The 20,821-nt window shown below is 47.5% G+C and overlaps 1 protein-coding gene across 1 annotated transcript in view; it reads left to right on the top strand.

Annotated features, from left to right (window-relative positions):
* Positions 1-20,821, top strand: part of metap1 (methionyl aminopeptidase 1) — a 79,682-nt gene that overhangs the window by 51,370 nt on the left and 7,491 nt on the right. The window contains exons 7-9 of the mRNA XM_072495285.1: positions 9,844-9,982; positions 13,315-13,446; positions 14,368-14,511. Of these exons, the coding sequence (XP_072351386.1) occupies positions 9,844-9,982; positions 13,315-13,446; positions 14,368-14,511 (415 nt within the window). The remainder of the gene's footprint in view (positions 1-9,843; positions 9,983-13,314; positions 13,447-14,367; positions 14,512-20,821) is intronic.

Raw genomic sequence — 20,821 nt, 5'->3', positions numbered from 1 at the left:
TGTCAAACGGGCACACCAATCTTGTATAGTTCACCTTAGCAGCTTTCAGACCCAATATGATAAGGCCTACCAAGATACACAGCGCGCAATTTTGGTACGAGAAGAGACGGAACAGCAGGTAGAACAGCTAAAGAAACAATGCGCGGATTTAAAGGCAGCTTTACGAGCGCTCCATAGTTCCACAACGGAACAAAGACAGAGTACAGTAGATCACGGCAAACGTAGGCAACAAATAGCAAAGTTACAGTCACTGCTTTCAGTGCAAAACGGCTTCAGAGATACCTTTGGACCGAATTTAGATCAGGAGAATGGCCCCAGTGGGCAAGAACTAAATGAAACTGCCCATAGATATGTGGAGGGTACAGAAAATCAGAATAAAGCCCCCCAGACCCCGAAAAGGAAAGCACCCGCACCGCCGACTGCGCAGGCTGCACCCCCCCCTGCGAGGAGCCCGATTTCGTTTACACCACGAAATGAAAAATTAAATGAAAATCGCTTATTGTCACAAGTAGGCTTCAAATGAAGTTACTGTGAAAAGCCCCTCGTTGCCACATTCCAGCGCCTGTTCGGGGAGGCTGGTACGGGAATTGAACCGTGCTGCTGGCCTGCCTTGGTCTGCTTTAAAAGCCAGCTATTTAACCCAGTGTGCTAAACCACCCCACTAACCATCACCCAATTGAGAGATGCCTGCGCCAAGATTGAACCATTTGAACCCACTGCAGATCCGCATAATTTCTTTGACAGAGTACGACAGCAAACAGTTATGTACCAGTCTGGACGAACCGTAGGAAGTTAAGCTTTTGGCATGAGCCTTGACCCGTCCGTTAGCTCAGCTTTACCAGAACCCCAGAATGTAGGAGGAGGAAGCCTCCAGGAGATGAAGGCAGCTATTTTAGATGCGATTGGATACAACAGAGGAGATCCTGTAGAAGGTTTGAACCGATGTAGAGAAAAGAAGGGGGAGCATCCGACTGCATACGCAGGTCGCCTTTGGATCCATTTTAAACCGGTATTTGGGAAATTGAACTGCACAAACTTAGATAACGACAACACAACTAAATGGGCTCGTACTTTAGTCTCCCACGCCACAGAAGCAGGTCAAAAAGCCTGTGTATATTACGATCCCTAAGACACTACACATAATGAAGTTTGGGTTTTAAAGAGACTCCCCAGAGCTTGGGAACAATCCCTACATAGAAAGGCAGATCAGGAGAAGGCAGAAGCGAATATGAACCCAGTCAGGACTACTCAGGGCTCCCGCATGGGTAAGTGAGGGCAGAAATGAAGGTCGGCACCCCAGAGCACAGGCACCACGAGGTTGCTATAATTGTGGACAAAAGGGACATTACGCCTGCAAATGCAACGCCCCCCCCGAACCAGCAACGGAACCAGCAATCGAACGCCCCACCGAGGAACAATGTTAGGCCCATACATAGCATTAGCGCCCGATCAGATAATGCAGTGATTAATAGCACAGATTGACAGTGTTCGGACTCCCCAACTTGGGTCTGCGACACACTCTGGGACAAATCAGGCAGACCAGTAGTCACAGGCACAGTCCGGGGACACCCTTTGGGACACAGGACAAAGGAATTCCTTTGGGACACAGGAGGGACCCGCACCACTTTAAACTCCTCCACAATGTTTCAGCGCGACAAATGGCCCACCACAGACACCATCACACTTAGTGGATTTACAGGACATGTACAGCGGGGATACTTTACGGCTCCTGTAGATATTCAAATCGGCAACATAAACACCAAACACCCCGTTGTTTTAGTGGACTTGCCCCAAACAGCAGAGCACATTTTAGGAATCGACTTCATGAGCTCACACAACCTTTCCTTTGACCCCGTAAATAAGTGTGTATGGAAAATGGCCAGAACAGCAAGAGCCCCTGCCACGCTCACAGTAGGAGACTACGAACATAGAATCTGCTCAGTAGGCGACTGTTTGGTTTGATCCGCAAGCCATTAGTACAGATAAGACGATTAGAGAGGTCCTAAGAAAACATAAAGCATCCGTCGCCCAGCACAAGCACGATTGTGGAAAAATTCCGGGAACAGTCACAATTACAGGTCCCGATCCCAAGCCCCAGAAGCAATACGGTTTCCCACCGCAAGCCGAGGGTGAGATTGCAAAAGTTATCAATAGCTTACTAGATCAAGGAGTAATTCGGCCCGTAGCCTCAACAAACAATACCCAATTTGGCCCGTAAAGAAACCCGACGGTTCATGGAGATTGACCATTGACTACCGAGAGCTCAACAAGGTCACCCCATTAGCAGCCACCACCGTTGGCACGAGTCCCGAAACCATGCTGAAGCAGGGAGTACATGCAGTACTTTACTGTGCTGGACATTAGCAATGGCTTTGGGTCCATTCCCTTAGATAAGGTCTGTCAATACAAGGACAGCAGTACGTGGACATGCCTCCCGCAAGGTTTCCACAACTCCCCCTCCATCTTTCACCGACAATTGGCCAACGGACTTTCTAAATTTTCCCAACCCAAATGCCTTATTCAGTATGTGGACAACGTACTCATACAGACGGACACAAAGGAAGAGCATGTTAAGCTTCTTTCCGAATTGTTAGGTCTCTTCCAATCAATTGGATGCAAAGTCAACCCGAAAAAAGCCCAGATCCTGAAAGAAAAGGTCCTTTACTTAGGTACCATTATCACATACGGGAAAAGAGTGATCGAACAGAAACGGATTTAATCAATAGTTACGTTTCCCTCTGCCCCACAATGTCACTGCACTCCGATCATTCTTAGGATTAGTTGGGTATTGTAGGAACCATGTAGATGGTTTTGCCACAAAAGCAGCCCCACTTTCAGTCCTTAAAAAGAACACCCCATGAGAATGGCTTCCTCAGCACACGGACGCCATCAATGAATTAAAACGCGCCCTAGGCACAGCCCCCGCGTTGCTGGTACCAGACCCCCACACTCCCTATGCCATAGAAGTAGCGAGCACCGACTGAACCTTCTCTGCAGTACTACTACAGGAAAGACATGACCCTTTAGGACCCGTAGCCCATGCCTCACGAGTTTTCAATCCCGTGGAGCAAGGATTTTCAGCCTGCGAACGGTACTTGCTCGCATTCTTTTGGGCAGTTCAATATTTTGTATATATCACAGGCCTCAACCCTGTAACGATTTTAACCGAGCACATCCCAACGCAGCTACTGTTAGATGGTAGGTTAAAGGACGGTTCAGTCAGCCAGATCAGAGCAGCTCGCTGGACACTGTTATTGCAAGGAAGGGACATCACAGTTAAACGGACAAAGACCCACACATTTTTTGCAGACAACCTGCCGTATGGAGGAACCCCACATGAGTGCCAGATTATTACAGCCAAACACCACACAGGACCCTTTATTCTAAAATCACTACCCACACGAGCAGGCATCAGAACACAGAATCCCCCGACCACGGATAACTCTTAAAACATTTATGTAGATGGTTCCTCCACCATTGACAATAGAAAAAGAATAACCGGATACAGTATTTATGTGGAAGACGCGCATTAGAGGAAATATCTTTAAAATTGCCAGGCCACTTAGGATCACAAGCAGCCGAATTAGCAGCAATAGCATATGTAGTGCAGCACCCAGATGCTTTCCCGACCCCCGCAGATATATATTCGGACAGTTTATATGTCTGCAATAGTTTGACAGAATTCCTACCCCTGTGGGAATCTAGAGGATTCATATCTGCTGATGGTAAACCCCTACCCTCAGCCCCATTATTGAAGCATATTCTTGACACAGCAAAAGACCGCACATACGGCATAATCAAAGTCAGAAGCCATCATCGTTCCTCCCCACCCGGTAACGTAAAGGCAGACGCCTTAGCCAAGTCAAGATCACGACACGGTCACTTTTGGCAACCTCCCGAGAATGAACCGATACACGAAGTCCAGGTTTCACAGACCAATATCGAAGATTTAGCCCAGGCCCAAAAGGCAGACGACACTCTTAAGCAAGTTTTAGATGGAAACTACCCAGTCCCTTACGACAAATTCAAGGACTCACTGACGGTACAGGACAATATAATGTTAAAGAATGGAATTTATGTGATCCCCACCCAGGACAGAAACCAGATAATTTGCCAGTTTCATGACGGACACGGACATCAGGGGATAGAAACCACCCTTGCCCACTGAAGACCTTTGTGCTGGTGGCCCGATTTAAAAGCAGACGTCACGCATTATGTTGAGAATTGGTTAATCTGCGCACAGAATAATCCTGAAAGGTACTCCAGGAAAGGACAATTAAGACACACCCGACCTGTTAATGGCCCATGGACGAATTTACAGCTCGATTACATTCTCCCCCCCCCCCCCCCTCTGCAGAAATGGTTTTAAATATGTGTTGGTAGTAATCGACACCTTCGCAAAATGGGTGGAAGCATTTCCCTCCAGGACAAACACGGCTAAGGCAACAGCCGAGATCTTAACACAGCAGATATTTACACGCTGGGGACTCCCCCGCAGCATTGAATCAGACCAAGGTTCCCATTTCACCGGCAGAGTAATGCAGAACGTCCTAACGATTTTTGGAATAAAACAAAAATTCCACATTGCTTATCACCCCCAATCCAGCGGTATTGTGGAACATATGAATCGGACCTTGAAAGCGACTATTAGGAAAATGGTGCAACAGCATAACACCACATGGGACACAGTTCTCCCATTCGCCCTTATGTTTATTAGGAACACAGTATCAAGTTCCACAGGATTCACCCCCCCACACCCTCACGACCGGACGACCCATGAAAGGAACTGAGTATTTATTAGGACTTGATTTGGCCAGCTCCACAGTCACCGCCCTCACCAACTAAAAAGCAGTCCAACAACTCACGGAAAATATTAAAGCATCCCAGCTGTCCGACTAGGCGCTAGGCAAAAGAACAAAGAAAAGTGCAGAGCAGGAACAGGCCCTTCGACCCAAGCCCACAGGCCCAAGCCTCTGCCGACAATGCTGCCCATCTAAACTAAAATCTTCTACACTTCCTGGGTCCGTATCCCTCTATTCCCATCCTATTCATGTATTTGTCAAGATGCCCCTTAAATGTCACTATCGTCCCTGATTCCACCACCTCCTCCGGCAGCGAGTTCCAGACACCCACTACCCTCTGTGTAAAAAAACCTTGCCTCGTACATCCCCTCTAAACCTTGCCCATCGCATCTTAAACCTATGCCCCCTAGTAATTGACCCCTGTACCCTGGGAAAAAGCCTCCGACTATCCACTCTGTCTATGCCCCTCATAATTTTGTAGACCTCTATCAGGTCGCCCCTCAACCGCCGTCGTTCCAGTGAGAACAAACCGAGTTTATTCAACTGCTCCTCAGAGCTAATGCAAAGAGTAAGGCCTGCTTTGATAAAACAGTCCACCCAGTAGAGTATACAGTCGGTCAGCAAGTGATGGTTTCCCTGGATAATCCCAGTTCATTCCTCACCCCTAAATTTGCAGGACCCTACTCCATTTCGGATAAATTGAGCCCCTCTGTGTACAAAATAACATCCCAATGGAAAAACAGGTTGTTTCCATATCAACCTGCTTTTATGGAACCCAATGTAGCCACTCCCACCACGTCTCCCTAACAATGGCAGACAATTCCGCCCCGCCCATCGACAACTTAGACCAGCCCCCCCCCCCAAAGCCAGGACACACGCCCACAGACCCGATCTTGTCTCCGCCCACAGGTACGCCATTCCACATTGAGCTTGATTCGGACGACAGCGACAGCCCCTGGAACCACGACCAGGGCATGTTTGGCCCCCTGTACCCCTTTCACTGCCAGAGCCACCGGCGCTGCCCGACAATGGAAATTTGCCCTTTGCAGTTACCACCCCTCATGACAAACGACAGCTCTTGTAAGGATTAGTAAGGAATGACACGCGGTCACGGCACAGAAACGACAGACACGGATTTGGCAACCGGGAGATGGTGATGACTCAGAGTCTGACCCCCGTTGCGGTGACCCTTTCGCAACGCTTTTTGATACGGAACCCTGAGGTGTCCAGAGAATGAGAAAAAGGAACCGCATGTAAATTGCGGTGTCGTATTTCCTGATGGAACCTGCCCGCTTTCTTTCTTTCATATTGCGACATGGTTTTAATTAATGTCGACCAGTTACAAAATGTCTTGATACAGTTATGGTTACTCTTCTGACGCCGTTTACAGCCCAATGACCGTTAAAGGAACAAATTGTTGGATCCCATATGTTACAAATTCTTTTTACTCATTTGGTCACCCAGGTAGGGAGTAACGGCACTAATCCCCACCCTGCCTGAGGATCCCCAATGCATCCGGTCAGCGAAGCTCGGGTAGTGGAGCAACGGCACTGATCACCGCCCTACCCGGGGAATCCCACACATTCTTGCCCTGCCACGCGGCCCACACGCACCTCATGCTTCGATCACTTCATGTAATCTGGAATGGTTCTTTACATTCCTTACTGTCCTTGGCAGGTCTTTCTGTTTCCCCTTATCTGCTCTTTAGTGTGGTTTAAAGAATGCCTTTTGCCACAGCCTGTACACTCAACTCTTTACCTTCCGCGACTCTTTGGTCGCTACACCAACTGCTATTTACATGTTTGACACACTTGGTTGTTACACATTTGCTGCTGTACGTGAACTACCTCTGGACCCTGGGCGGAGAAATTGTCCGCCCACTCACCGCGTCGACCACAAGCTGCGGGATTCCTTGCACTTAAACAGAGTTTTTTTTTCCGGATGTCTTGGGCGTCATTCTCCGACCCCCCGCCGGGTCGGAGAATGGCCGTTGGCCGCCGTGAATCCCGCTCCCCGCCGAAGTCTCCGGTACCGGAGATTGGGCGGGGGCGGGAATCGGGCCGCGCCGGGTGGCGGGACCCCCCGCTCAATTCTCCGGCCTGGATGGGCCGAAGTCCCGCCCAGAAATTGCCTGGGACCAGGCGGCGTGGGCGGGCTCCGGGGTCCTGGGGGGGGCGCGGGGCGATCTGACCCCGGGGGGTGCCCCCACGGTGGCCTGGCCCGCGATCAGGGCCCACCGATCCGCGGGGGGGCCTGTGCCGTGGGGGCACTCTTTCCCTTCCGCCTCCGCCGCGGTCTCCACCATGGCGGAGGCGGAAGAGACTCTCCCCACTGCGCATGCGCGGGAAACTGTCGGCGGCCGCTGACGCTCCCGCGCATGCGCCGCATTTTCGCGCCAGCTGGCGGGGCACCAAACGCCATTTCCGCCAGCTGGCGGGGCAGAAATCCCTCCGGCGCTGGCCTAGCCCCTCAATGTTGGGGCTCGGCCCCCAAAGGTGCGGAGCATTCCGCACCTTTGGGCCGGCGCGATGCCCGTCTGATTGGCGCCGTTTTTGGCGCCAGTCGGCGGGCATCGCGCCGTTGGGGGAGAATTTCGCCCCTTGTCTCTAAAATGGTTATTTAAAAAAAAAAATGAGGGAGTCACACGTGGTGACGATTCTAATGGGTAGTTGAAGAGAAAAAGACAAACAAAACGAGATGTTAACCAATGATAATAACAGATATTATGCTTGCACCCTCAGGAATATACGAAGAACAGAAAGACAAGATGAAGACAGGACTGATGACCTCCATTGTGATCATCGCTGGACTCCTACAACTGCATGCGTTGACAGCCTTTGTACCCCACACCACACCGGCCCCGCACATGACCATACAATATGAGACCCCTAGCCCAGACACCACACCTCACATGAAAATAAATACTGATACCCCCACATGGTGCGAAAACATTGTAAAAAGGTATTCCCTTTCCTATACAGTCCTTTGGTAATAGCAATACTCTGCAAATGGCGAAGGAGAGCTTCCCGCTCCCCGATATACACACTCCGAGCCCCTTTCCTTGGAATCCAACAAACCCCACAAACCTTTTAAACCTTTTTCACTGACAAAATAAAAAGATTGTACTTCTTCCATGACTGTAATAGATTAAGTAGAGATGTGATGCTGCTGTTTATTTCTTAAAATTTTTTGTATTGTACATAAGTTCCTTTCTGATATTTGCCAGTAACATGAGAGTAGCTTAGGTAATGATAGTTAGAGGTTCCCTTGTGGAAATAAGTTAAATATGTAATGATTAAATATTTTATAGTGGCCCCTTAGAATTTATGATGTGTTGATAAAATTAGGTAAATGCTCCAAAAAACATAGGACATAGTGTAGAACCTGTCCTTGACCAAGGGTTACCGAAGGACGGATGAGGATCAACAGTGTGATCCACCACACTTCGCGTTCAGAATCAAAAGGACGGGATGTAGCCACCTGGGATGGCCACTTACAAAGGATCCCAAGAAATATGGCCACCTGCAAAGGACCATGGAAATATGGTCAACCCAGGACTCAGACGCTCAGAGCTTATGTATATTGGCAACTCGGATAGCTAGATGCTATCAAAACCCCCAGCTACTTTGCATTCTAATGGCCCATTTCCCCAGAACAAAAGACCTGTACTCAGGTAACAGATACAGAAACAGACTCATCGGCGCCACTCCCTTTGCTCAGGGAGCCTAAAAAGCCAAGGACAATGACCGCTCAGGACACACCCCGCCATCAAGGCACCGCCCCTTTATTGACCAAAATCAAAGGCAGTAATTGAAGCCTGCCGAATTATTGGGTCCAAAGCTAAGGACCGCCCAAAAGAGCGCGAAACCCCAGAAGGATAAAGAAAGACACTGCCATGTGTTCAGTCTCTCTTGGCCCCGGCGCTCGGTCTCTCTTGGCCCCGACCTACGCCTAAAACCAAGTGTAGCATCACGACCAGAAGACAAGTTCAAGACCAACGATCACTACCAGACGGATGAGCCCAGCAGAAACGAAGTCACTTCTCCAGACCCAGCCACGCAAGATCCGAACATGGCCTCGTTCCTCTGCATAAAGCCGGGTGCCTGAAGTTAAGTACACGTTGTAGTGCTGGGTGTAATTTAGCTTGTAGTGTTTTATGTTGCATGTCGAAGTAATTCTTGTGAGTAAATAAACTATCATTGAACTTGAACTAATTAACCGGTTGTTTGGTCTTTGATCGATATCCGGTAAAACTTGTGTTGGTATCATTTGATACCTGGCGACTCTGAAAAGCAATATCATCATTAATAACTGTCATATCAGTATCCAGTTAAAAAAGAGCAACACTCCTGCCTGTACGACTTGGTATGCCACCATTTTTTGTGTTATTGGCAAACTTCGATAGGTAGCTGTCTATGTCATTTGGATTTTGTTTATTGTCACCAAGGTACACGTTGTTAATGAATATGACAAATAGTTGTGGCCACTGCACAGATCCTTGTGAAACATCACTTGTTATTGCCTTCCAATTTGAGTTACGTACCCATATCCCTGTTCTGTGCCTTCTGCTGTCTTAACTAATCTCCAACCGGGTCAATAATTTGCTTTCAATTCCATGAGCTTTACTTCAAGCTAATTGTCTGTTGTTTGAATGCCTTCTGGAAGTCTATAGGATACATTGATAGATATTCCCATGCCCGCTACTTTCGTTACTTCAAAAAGCTCAATTGAGTTTGTTAGATCTACAAATCCATGATATTTTTTGAATCATCTCGCGTATCCCTAAGTGTTCAATCATTCTGGATTCTAATAAATACTTTGGCGTAGAATTTCAAGTCCGGTGCAGAGGTATCAAAACTGTGTTCGCCATGATATTAGTTCTCATTTCCATTGCCTGTAGAAATATAGAAACGCGATTAAAACACAAGATAACTATCCTTGTTTATGGTATGAAGGATGGCGTTTAAAATGACACTTCAGCATCAGGTAGACCCGATATTGAAATCTAGAAGCTAACCAGTGATCTCTTTGATTTGTTTAGGCCTGTTTAGCACGAAATTGCTATCCATCACCACTCAATTATTACAATTTTCCAAAATCATGCTGTACTTCAGTAAATGAGGTGATCTGCCATGGAATCCCGGATGCAAGACCATTGCAGGATGGGGATATTGTTAATGGTGAGTATTTACGCAGCAAGTACAGGAACACAAAGTCTTTGTGGGAAGATAACAAAAGAGCTTAGAATAATGTAGTGCCTCATTACATCTCAGTGATGTTCCAATTTTTACTTGTTGCTGTTTTGTGCGAGTTCAATGGTCATTTCCGTGTCTGCATGCTCCTACAACAGTGAAATGAATGAGTGTTCATTTGTTTTTGTGTTCGCAAGGAGAATATTAGCAAAAGCGCGTGCTCCTTTTTGGATAGGGCCATGCAATCCTGAACAACTAGAATGCGTGATTGGGGTCTCGGTTCAACATCTTATGAAGGACAACAGCTCTGGCATTGTAGTGCTCCCTCAGTGCTGCTGTTGAAGTCTCAGCTGACCTTATTGCTTCAAGTCTCCAAACTCTAGTTTGATTTAATTTATGACCATCAATAGCATTTTACCAAAAATGATAGATTCTGATCACAATGAGCATGCTGGAAGTAAATAGTAGGCATCAGGATTATGCGTTCTAAAACTCCAGCACGTTTAATATCTCGCTTACCCCAACCAAAACTGACTTATTTTGATGGGAGGGAGAGAGCAATCAGGGTGCAGCACCTTTACTGAGCCCGGTTTAAAAATACGAAAGCACTTCGACGAGAAGCGCTAAATGAAAGTTGCTAAATGAATGTTATTTTCAGATTTGTTCCCAGAGCAGGCAAGCAATTTGTTCGCACATTTGGACACGGTAGAACGCCTCATGCCGATTGCTTTGGGAAGCCCTTTGACCCAAAACTGAGGTGAAAGATGAGTGGAGAGCGGCTTTTTGAAAATGTTACGGTTTTAAACTGAGGGCAGCAAAAGTTTTAGCTCGGCTCAAAATCAGATATACTGAAGAAACAATTAGAATACATCTTTTTTATGTCAAGTGAGATGATTCACAATGTGGGGAACAATGGCATGTTCTTTATACTATTAAACAGCGATAAGATGTATAAGTTGTACTAGGTGAATTTGAACACAATTGAAAAGGGGAGGTAGGGAGCATAGGGTGTTGCTGTATGCGGACGACCTGTAGTCATATGTCTTAGACCCACCTGCATGCATGGTGAAGCCTATTAGGGAGCCTTGGCATCCTACAAACTCAATGGGATAAAGTGTGAGATATTCCAGTAAGCACCCAGGAGAGGAGCTAACTTTTAAAAAAAATTTAGAGTACCCAATTCATTTTTTCCATTTAAGGGGCAATTTAGCGTGTCCAATCCACCTAGCCTGCACATTTTTGGTTTGTGGGGATGAAACCCACGCAAACAGAGGGAGAATGTGCAAACTCCACACGGACAGTGACCCAGAGCCAGGATCGAACCTGGGACCTTGGCACCTTGAGGCCGCAGTGGTAACCCACTGCACCACCATGCTGCCCTGAGAGGAGCTAACTTGGGAGTCCTGCCATTGAAGCTGGCCGAAACAAGGTTTTAGGTATTTTGTGTTTGAGGTAGCCTGTGATTGGGCCACGATGTTCAGTGTGATAGAGGGGGTGAGAGGCCCCCTTCCGCTGTCCTTGGCGGGGGGAGTGCAGACCATGAAAATGAACATTCTCCCAAGGTTTTCGTTTGTATTTCAGTGCCTCCCGATATTCCTCCCCAAGGCAGTTTTTCGGAGGTTGGATAAATGGATCTCAGCTTTTGTGTGGGCAGGCAAGACACCAAGGATTCGGAGGGCTTTTTTGCCGAGGGGCGGCATTCGAGGGGGCCGGTGCTTCCAGATTTGCTGTATTATTAGTGGGCGGCGAATGTGGAAAAGATGCTGCAGTGGTGGGGTGATTGGCGTGGGTACAGATGGAGGAGGCCTCCTTTATGGGGGAGTGTTTAACGGCTTTGGCGACGGCCCCTCTCCCGTTCTCACCAGCCGGTATAGAGCGAGCCCAGTGTTGGAACCAGCTTAGGTGGCACTTTAGAATGGGGAGTATCAGAATGGTGGGTATGTCGGCCATGGCCCCAATAATAATAACCTTTATTATTGTCACAAGTAGGCTTACATTAACACTGAATGAAGTTACTGTGAAAAGCCCCCAGTCGCCACATTCCGGCGCCTGTTCGGGTACACAGGGAGAATTCAGAATGTCCAATTCACCTAACAGGCACGTCTTTCGGACTTGTGGGAGGAAACCCACGCAGACACACGGAAGTATGCAGACTCTGCACAGACAGTGACCCAGGCCGGGAATCGAACCTGGGACCCCGGCACTGTGAAGCAATGGTGCTAACCACTGTGCTGCCCAATGTGGAACTCGTAGGTTCGCCCCAGCAGGGATGGACGGCACATATAGGAGTTGGAGCCGGTAGGGGGTTGAGCAGATTAGGGATTTGTTTGTGAAATGGAGGTTCACAGGGTTGGAGGAGTTGCCGGGACGAAACCAGCTGGCGACGGGAAGTGAATTTAGGTACATGCAGGTGCGGGACTTTGTACGAAAAGAGCTCCCTTCATTCCCTCAGCTGCTGAGGCATATCCTACTGGATAGGCTGTTATCAAATGATGTCCTTGGGGAAGGGAAGATAGCGGATATCTATGGGCAGTTACTGGAAATGGGGAAAGCTCCAGTAGAATAAATAAATGGGAAGTGGGAGGAGGAACTGGGGGGAGGGCGTGCCTGGAGTGACATTAGATCGGGTGAATTCAACCTCCTCCTGTGTTAGGATGAGCCTGATACAGTTTAAGGTGGTTCACAGCTCACATGAATAGGTTCTTCCCTGAGGTGGAGAATAGGTGCGAGAGATGCCCAGGGGGGGCCGGCGAATCATGTGCATATATTTTGGTTCTGCCTGAAGATAGTAGAGTTTTGGATGTTGATCTTTAAGGCACTGTCTGAGATCTTGTGGGTGAGGATGGAGCCGTGTCCATTGGTGGCGATCTTTGGGATATCGGAGTTGTTGGGGGGGTGGGGGGCTCATGGCCTTGGCCTCTCTGATTGCCCGATGGCAAATTCCACTCGGATGGAGGTCGGCGGTGCCACCGAAGGTGTTGACGTGGTTGGGGAGTCCCTGCAATTGGAGAAAATTAAATTTGCTCTTGAGGGTCAGAGGAGGGATTTCACATGAGATGGAGGCTGTTCATATCGGTGTTCAAAGGATTTTGTCGCCAGTGGGTAAGGGGGAAAGGGGGTTGGGGGGGGACGAAGGGGGAGGGGTGTGTTAAGTTAGTTAGGTTTTTAAAAAGGGGTAAAAATTACAGTTTGTACTCTGGCTGTGTTTTCTGGATGGGGTATGATTTTATTTGTTGTGATTGGAATAAAATGTGTTTTTAACAAAAATAAGTTGCTCGAGATGTTAATATCTTGTAAGTCAATAGTTATTTCTTTCACAGTGGACATTACAGTGTACCGCAATGGTTTCCATGGGGATTTAAATGAGACTTTTTTTGTTGGTGAAGTTGACGAAGGGTCAAAGAAATTGGTACAGACAACGTATGAATGCCTGATGCACGCTATAGATTCAGGTGAGGAAATGGCACTGAATTATTCCATCATTAAACAATAATGGGTGCAGAGACGGAACTGGAATAAACCTAGGTGCATTACTCGATTATAATATCCCCAACATTAAGAGTGCTCCCTGAAAGTACAAAGAATTGACAGCATTCATGCTCACCACCTTAAACCTTCCTTATCTCCCTCTATCAGCATAACCCTCTCTTCCTTTTCCCCTCGTCTGCTGATCTGCTTTCTCTTGAAGTGAATAGTACAGATTCATTTATCTATTCCCTGCGGTAGCAAGTTCCACAGTCTCACCAGTCCCCAGATAAAGACATTGGGCGGGATCCTCCGTCCCGCCGCACCCGTTTTCTGGTGCGGCACCTCCACCGCCGGCAGTGGGATTCTCCGTCCAGGCAGCCGGCCAACGGGATTTCCCATTGTGGGCAACCCCACGCTGTCGGGAAATCGGCGGGCGTGAGTGCGCTGCCGGCGAAAGGGAGGATCCCTCCGACGGAGAACCTAACCTATTTTTCCTGAATTCTCTATTGCTATCTATCTTGTATTGATAGCCTCTAGTCTTCCTCTTCCCCACAAGTGGAAACAATCTGACTATGTACTCTTATCAGAACCTTTCATACTTTAAAAGAGCTCTATTAGGTCAATCTGTCAGCTTTCATGAGAACCAGCCTATTCATCCCTTCCTATAACCCAACTGCAATCAGCAGAATAACAAATCCTCGTTACAATATTTATGTTGGTCAGGGTGCACAACGTTACATCCAGGTTACCTGGATAATGGTTTCTGTGCTTTATACGCGTTATTCAAATTCTGTGTCTCTGATGTATAATTTGTCTTTCCGTTTTTAATTAATTGGTTTGAAGCTTCATTTTTTTTTACTGAGATGGTGCCATCAGAATTAATTTGATTTTAATTTTCTTTCCAGTAAAGCCGGGTGTTCGGTACAGGGAATTGGGCAATATTATCCAGAAGCACGCACATGCAAGTGGCTTTTCAGTAGTTCGAAGCTATTGCGGGCATGGGATTCACCGACTGTTCCACACCGCACCCAACGTGCCACATTACGCAAGTAGGTCATGCCCGTTTAACCTTGCGTGAGTGAAATGCAGTTAATTGCTTCAGCCATCTTTAGAGGTATGGTCAGTGATCTGTTTAAAAAAAAAAAGAACAATTTCTAAAACCTTTTCTGTGACTTGAGCCTCACCCATGACATTTTAGATGTCACAGCCCCAGATGACCATAGACTGCTTTCCCCTTTAAGTGGCTGAGCTGACTGGTGGTGACTTAACCTGAGGGTCACCACACCGAAGGCGGGGGATTCATGTATAACCTCAGCTGGTACGAGAATTGAACCCACGCTGTTCACCTCGCTCTGCATCACAAACCATCTGTTCAGCCAACTGAGAGCTAAACCAGCTCCAACTATACATATATAGAGTAAAGGGTTCAAGCTCGGAGTTGTCTTCATGCTTGCTTGTGCGCACAATGTTTTGGGCGCTGTCATTGCAGGTAAACGCTGTTGATTTGGAAGTTGTTCTGGCATCGGGATGTCTTTTCAAGGTATTGAATAATGCTTTGCCGATTCGCCAGTTTGGTTCCAGATAGTTTGTTGACTTATCATGTTTTTTCCAGAGTGGGTGAATGCTGTGCTCATCCCGATAGTGTGTTTCCTCTTCTTTCCGCTCGTCCCGATAGTGTGTTTCCTCTTCTTTCCTTGTGCATCTTGCTGCGATTACGTCTTGTGAATCTTTTCATTCAGATGAGCAACAATTCTGGTAAATTGAGTTCTGTTTGAGTTACCTGCGGAACTATTACGTAGGTATAACAACTTTGCCGGGACATACAGTTCTTTTCAAAATCTTTCTTCCATGGTCTCTGACTGCTCCTGAAACTCCAATTCATTTGTTAGATCTTCAGTCTGTTCTGTAGAATTTCTGCTTTTAAAGTCTGGATTTTCTCTTTCCATACTAAGCATTGCATCCTTCATGTTGTCCAGATTGGACCAAAGTTCACCATCACTTTTAGTTGTTGTTTAGTTTTTCAAGCGACCTATTTTTAAAAATCATTTACGGGATATGGGCGTTGCTGGTTAGGCCAACATTTATATTTATTGCCCATCCCTAGTTGCCCTTGAGAAGGTGATGGTGAGTTGCCTTCTTGGACCACTGCAGTCCTTGAGGTGTAGGTACTGTTGCTAACTTGCTGTTGTTTCTTAATTTGGCTCTGTTTAATTACGTTTGCTCAAGTGTCGCCAGGTATCTTTCGATACCGCCACAAGGTTCAAAACCGAATACCGATCAAAGACTCAATACACCTGTTAGTAAGTTCAAAAGCAATGCTCATTTATTTACACACAGTCAAATATACTCATGCATAAAACTCTACAATCTAAACTATCACTATTGCTAAAAGCCTATACTTAGCTTTGGGTGCCCACTCAGTCAGAGGAACAATGGCCGTTGCTCGGTTCTGAGGCTGCTGGGTTGAGCTGTTTACAGGATAGCACTGGGAGCGTTTATCTCGTAGCGTGCGTTGACTTGGAACTTACTTGGTCTGGAGCAGCTTTGGCAGGTCTCTCCTCACTGAGAGCCAAGGCCAAGAGAGATCCTCTCTTGGGGAATCCTTTTTATACCCAAAAGGGCTTTGTGCGCTTTTGGGCGGGCCTTGAACTTGGCCCCAATTAATTGGGCCGTTTCCCAATCGTCCTTATCGATTTTCCTCCAATAGAAGGGTGGGTTCCCTGGTTGCTGGGCGTGTCCTAGGTGGCCATTGGTTTGCTTTGTTTTAGTCTCCTCTGGCACCGGGGTGTCTGTCTTAGCATTGTTTACCTAAATGTTGCCTTTTGTTCCCGGGGATGGCTCATTAGTATGTAGATGGTTCTGCAGTACCGGTCCTGTCTGAGAGCTACAGCTCTAATCAACAGACAGACCTTGCACCTGCTTGCTTTTTCGGTATTGTCCAATTTTCCCTGCATTCATTGCAAAGGGTCCATTTTGTAATCGGGACGTGGCCATCCCAGATGGCTACACTACCCCTCCCCCTGTGCTGTTAGGGAGGGAGTTCCAGGATTTTCCCCCAGCGACAGTGAAGGAATGGCGATATATTTCCAAGTCAGGATGGTGAGTGACTTGGAGGGGAACCTCCAGGTGGCAGGGTTCCCAGGTATCTGCTGTTCTTGTCCTTCTAGATGGTAGTGGTCGTGGGTTTGGAAGGTTCTGTCTAAGGAACCTTGGTGAGTTACTGCAGTGCATCCTTGTAGATGGTACACACAATGGCCACTTGTCAACGGGGAGGGTTTGAATGTTTGTGGAAGGGGGAGGCAATCAAGCGGGCTGCTTTGTCCTGAACTCCCCCACCATCGGGAACACTCTGAATCTACCCTGTCTAATCCTGTTACAATTTTGTAAGTTTCTATGAGATCCCCTCTCACTTTCTAAACGCCAATGAATATAATCCTAACCAATTTATTCTCTCCTCATATGACAGTCCCGCCATCCCAGGAATCAGCCTGGTAAACCTTCGCTGCACTCCCTCCATAGCAAGAACATCCTTCCCCAGATAAGGAAACCAAAACTGCCCACAATACTCCAGGTGTGGCCTCACCAATGCCCTGTACAATTGCAGTAAAACTTCTCTATTCCTATACTCAAATCCTCTGGCTATGACGGCCAACATACCATTTGCCTTCTTTACTGCGCGCTTACTTTCAGCGATGGAAGGCAGGTCATTGATGAAGCAGCTGAACATTGTTGGGCTTAGGACAATACCCTGAGGAACTCCTGTAGTGATGTCCTGGAGCTGAGATGATTGCTCTCCGACCGTCACAACCTTTGTGCCAGGTATGACTCCCAAACAGCGGAGAGTTTTTCCCCCCTGATTCCCATCAACTCCATTTTAGCTCGGGCTCCTTGATGCCGCACTCCGTCAAATGCTGCCGTGATGTCAAGGGCAGTCACTCTCACCTCACCTCTGGAATTCAACTCTTTTGTCCATGTTTGAACCAAGACTGTAATGAGTTCAGGAGCTGAGTAACCTGGCGGAACCCAAACTGAGTAAGTGCCGCTTGATAACACTGTTGATATCACGTGGAGTGAATCGTATTGGCTGAAGACTGACATCTGTGATGCTGGGGACCTCCGGAGGAGACTGAGATGGATCATCCATCGGCACTTCTGACTGAAGATTGTTGCGAATGCCTCAGCCTTGTCTTTTGCACTGATGTGCTGGGCTCCTCCATCATTGAGGATACGGATATTTGTGGAGCCTCCTCCTCCAGTGAGTTGTTTAATTGTCCACCACCATTCACGGCTGGATGTGGCAGGACTGCAGACCGTAGATCTGATGCATTCATTGTAGAATCGCTTAACTTTAATTCTTGCTACTTTTGCTGTTTGGCACACAAGTAGACCTGTGCTGTAGCTTCACCAGGTTGACACCTCATTTTTCGGTCTGCCTGATGTTGCTCCTGGCACGCCCTCCTGCAATCTTCATTGAACCAGGGTTGATCCCCTGGCTTGGTGGTGATGGTAGACTGGGGGATATGCCGGGCCATGAGGTTACAGATTGCGGTTGCTGCTGATGGCCCACAGCGCCTCATGGATGCCCAGTCTTGAGTTGCCAGATCTGTTCAAAGTCTATCTCAATTAGCACGGTGGTAGTACCACACAACACGATGGAGGGTATTCTCAATGTGAAGACGGGACTTTGTCTCCACAAGGACTGTGTGGTGGTCACTCCTACTGATACTGTCATGGACAGATACACCTGCAGCAGCAGGTTGGTGAGGATGAGGTCAAGTATGTTTTTCCCTTTTGTTGGTTCCCTCACCACCTGCTGCAGTCCCAGTCTCGCAGCTCTGTCCTTTAGGAACCATCCAGCTCGGGCTGTGGTGATACTACCGAGCCACTCTTCGCGATGTACATTGAAGTCCCCCATCCAGAGCATATTCTGTGCCCTTGCCACCCTCCGTGCTTCCTCCAAGTCAGTGCTTTTCAAACGTTTTTTGTCCGGGGACCCATTTTTGCCGACCCTCGCGACCCACGCCGGCCGACCTTCGCGACCCACCATTTTCTCTTACCGTTAGTGCGAGAGGTGAGCCTACTTGGTCCTCACGATCTCACTCCAATCAGGTTCACAGGAAGAGAGGGCTATGCGCATATCGGGTGAAGGATTCAGCCAGTTCCTTTGTGGCGTCTTCACCTTTGTGAGGACGGAAATCCAACCGCGCACATGTAGGTCGTTGAGAAGGGCAAGTGCAACAACATGCTTGTTTTACTCGTCTCCGGATACTCCTCAGAGATGCTACTCCAGAATGCTGACAGCCTCGTTGACTTGTGCCGTGTTCTTAATATGCTGTCACAGCTGAGACGCATAAGCTCAATTTCTTCTTTTGGAGTCAGCTGCAAGTTAAGAACTGATTCTGGGGTCTCAAACTCGAAGGGATTTTTCACCCACCTCCTCTCTCTCAGAATCTTAAACTTCTCCTCTGGAACGTAGCGACCAAAATTGTCGATCAGGGCAGCCAGATGCAATAAGGCTTGCCAATCCATTTACAGTTTCCTTACTAATGCTGTTTTCTTCAATGTGTCGTAGCAGTGTTTTGGCTTTGCACTCGCAATTGCCAAACTTTCAACATCTTTTGGAAAGCTTTGATTTCTTCAGAGTGCCGAAAGCAATTATCATCCTTCCCTTGCAATTTGAGGTTCGGTTCATTTAGAATTGAAAAGATGTCTGCAAGGTAAGACGTTGCTTGCATCCAAGCTTCATCAGCAAACGGATCAGCCAGAGGGGACAATTTCTCGAGGAGGAAAGCGTGGATTTCGTACCTCAGTTTGTAAACTCTGAGTAGCACCCGACCCTTTGACAGCCAACGTACTTCTGTGTGGAACAATAAATGTGTGTGCTCAGCTCCCATATCGGAACACAGAGTGTCAAAAAGTCTGGCATCGAATGGGCTGCATTTAATGAAATTCACAACATTCACTATTCCTTTCAACATCACTTCAAGATTGGATGGAATTCCTTTCGATGCCAGTGCCTCCCGGTGAATAAAACAATGATTCCAAACAATGTCCTGACCAGCTGCCTCCTTAATCCTTACTACAACTCCGCTGTTTTTCCCAGTCATGTTGGCTGCCCCATCACTTGTGATTCCTCTGCAATTACCCCAGTCGAGCCCGCACTTTCCAAGCACAAAACTATTCAAAACTTCAAAAATTTCTGCGCCGGTCATGTGGGTTGCTAAAGTCAGGTCTTCAACACAGCAAATCTTCAACAAATTCACTGTGCCAAACATACCTAACGTATACTAGCAAGGCTGCACAATCTGAAATGTCTGTACTTTCATCCAGTTGTATTGAGAATGCCTGCGCTGATTTTAAATGAGAAATAAGTTGGGCTTCTAAATTCTCAGCAATATCAGAAATTCGGCGAGCCACTGTGCTGTCACTAAGTGGGATGCATTTCACTTTTTCAACGAACCTCTCATCTATGACCGTACAAACTATATCTAATGCTGCAGGGAGAATTAGTCTCTCTGCTGTAGTGTGGGGCATTTTCTCTTTAGCTACACGGTAAGCTATCATGTAAGAGGCTAATTGTACTTTGTCGTTCAATGTAACTGAGGACTTCAGCCGACGATTTAAGTTCTCGTTGCATCCTTTGAAAAAAATCAAGAGGTTTGTCCTCGAACTCGCCATGCTTAGTCTTCAAATGCCTTTGAAGCTTTGAGGGTTTTAAACTTTCATTTGCCAGCACTTCCCTGCATATAACGCACATGGGCCTTGCATCCTGATTTGCATTGGCACAATTAGTAAATCCATACCGTAGAAAATCGTCTTTATACTGCTTTGTGCCTGATTTCAGTTTCTTCTTAATGCGCTGTTCACCAGAGGCCCTGGAGCTCACACCAGCACTGCTTTGTCCTGGCGTGGACTCTTCTGAACAGCTCACACCAACACTGCGTTGTCCTGCTGTGGATTCTCCTGAGCCACTCTCTTCAGCAGGTTTAGTTGTGAGATCCTGGCCTGTTTGTGTCTCTGGTCCTCTCTGTCTTTTAACAAAACGATCCATTTAAAATGTTACTGTCCTGTTGCTTGTTTGCTGCTAACAAAATGGAGGAATCGTGCCCAAGGCACGTGACGTCGACGTTCGGGGGGCGTGACCTGCCCTCTGCCTCCCTTTAGGCAGGAAGATTAGATAATTAGGTAAAAAAAATCTTCTGTGTCTCCATGTCGGCTGCAAGCGGCCAAAACTTAGTTTTGCAGGGCAGCACGGTGGCGCAGTGGGTTAGCCCTGCAGCCTCACGGCGCCGAGGCCCCAGGTTCGATCCAGGCTCTGGGTCACTGTCCGTGTGGAGTTTGCACATTCTCTCCGCGTCT

The sequence above is a fragment of the Scyliorhinus torazame genome, chromosome 3, assembly GCF_047496885.1.
Source record: "Scyliorhinus torazame isolate Kashiwa2021f chromosome 3, sScyTor2.1, whole genome shotgun sequence".
NCBI classification, from domain to species: Eukaryota; Metazoa; Chordata; class Chondrichthyes; order Carcharhiniformes; family Scyliorhinidae; genus Scyliorhinus; species Scyliorhinus torazame.
This window is presented reverse-complemented; position numbering and strand designations above follow the sequence as displayed.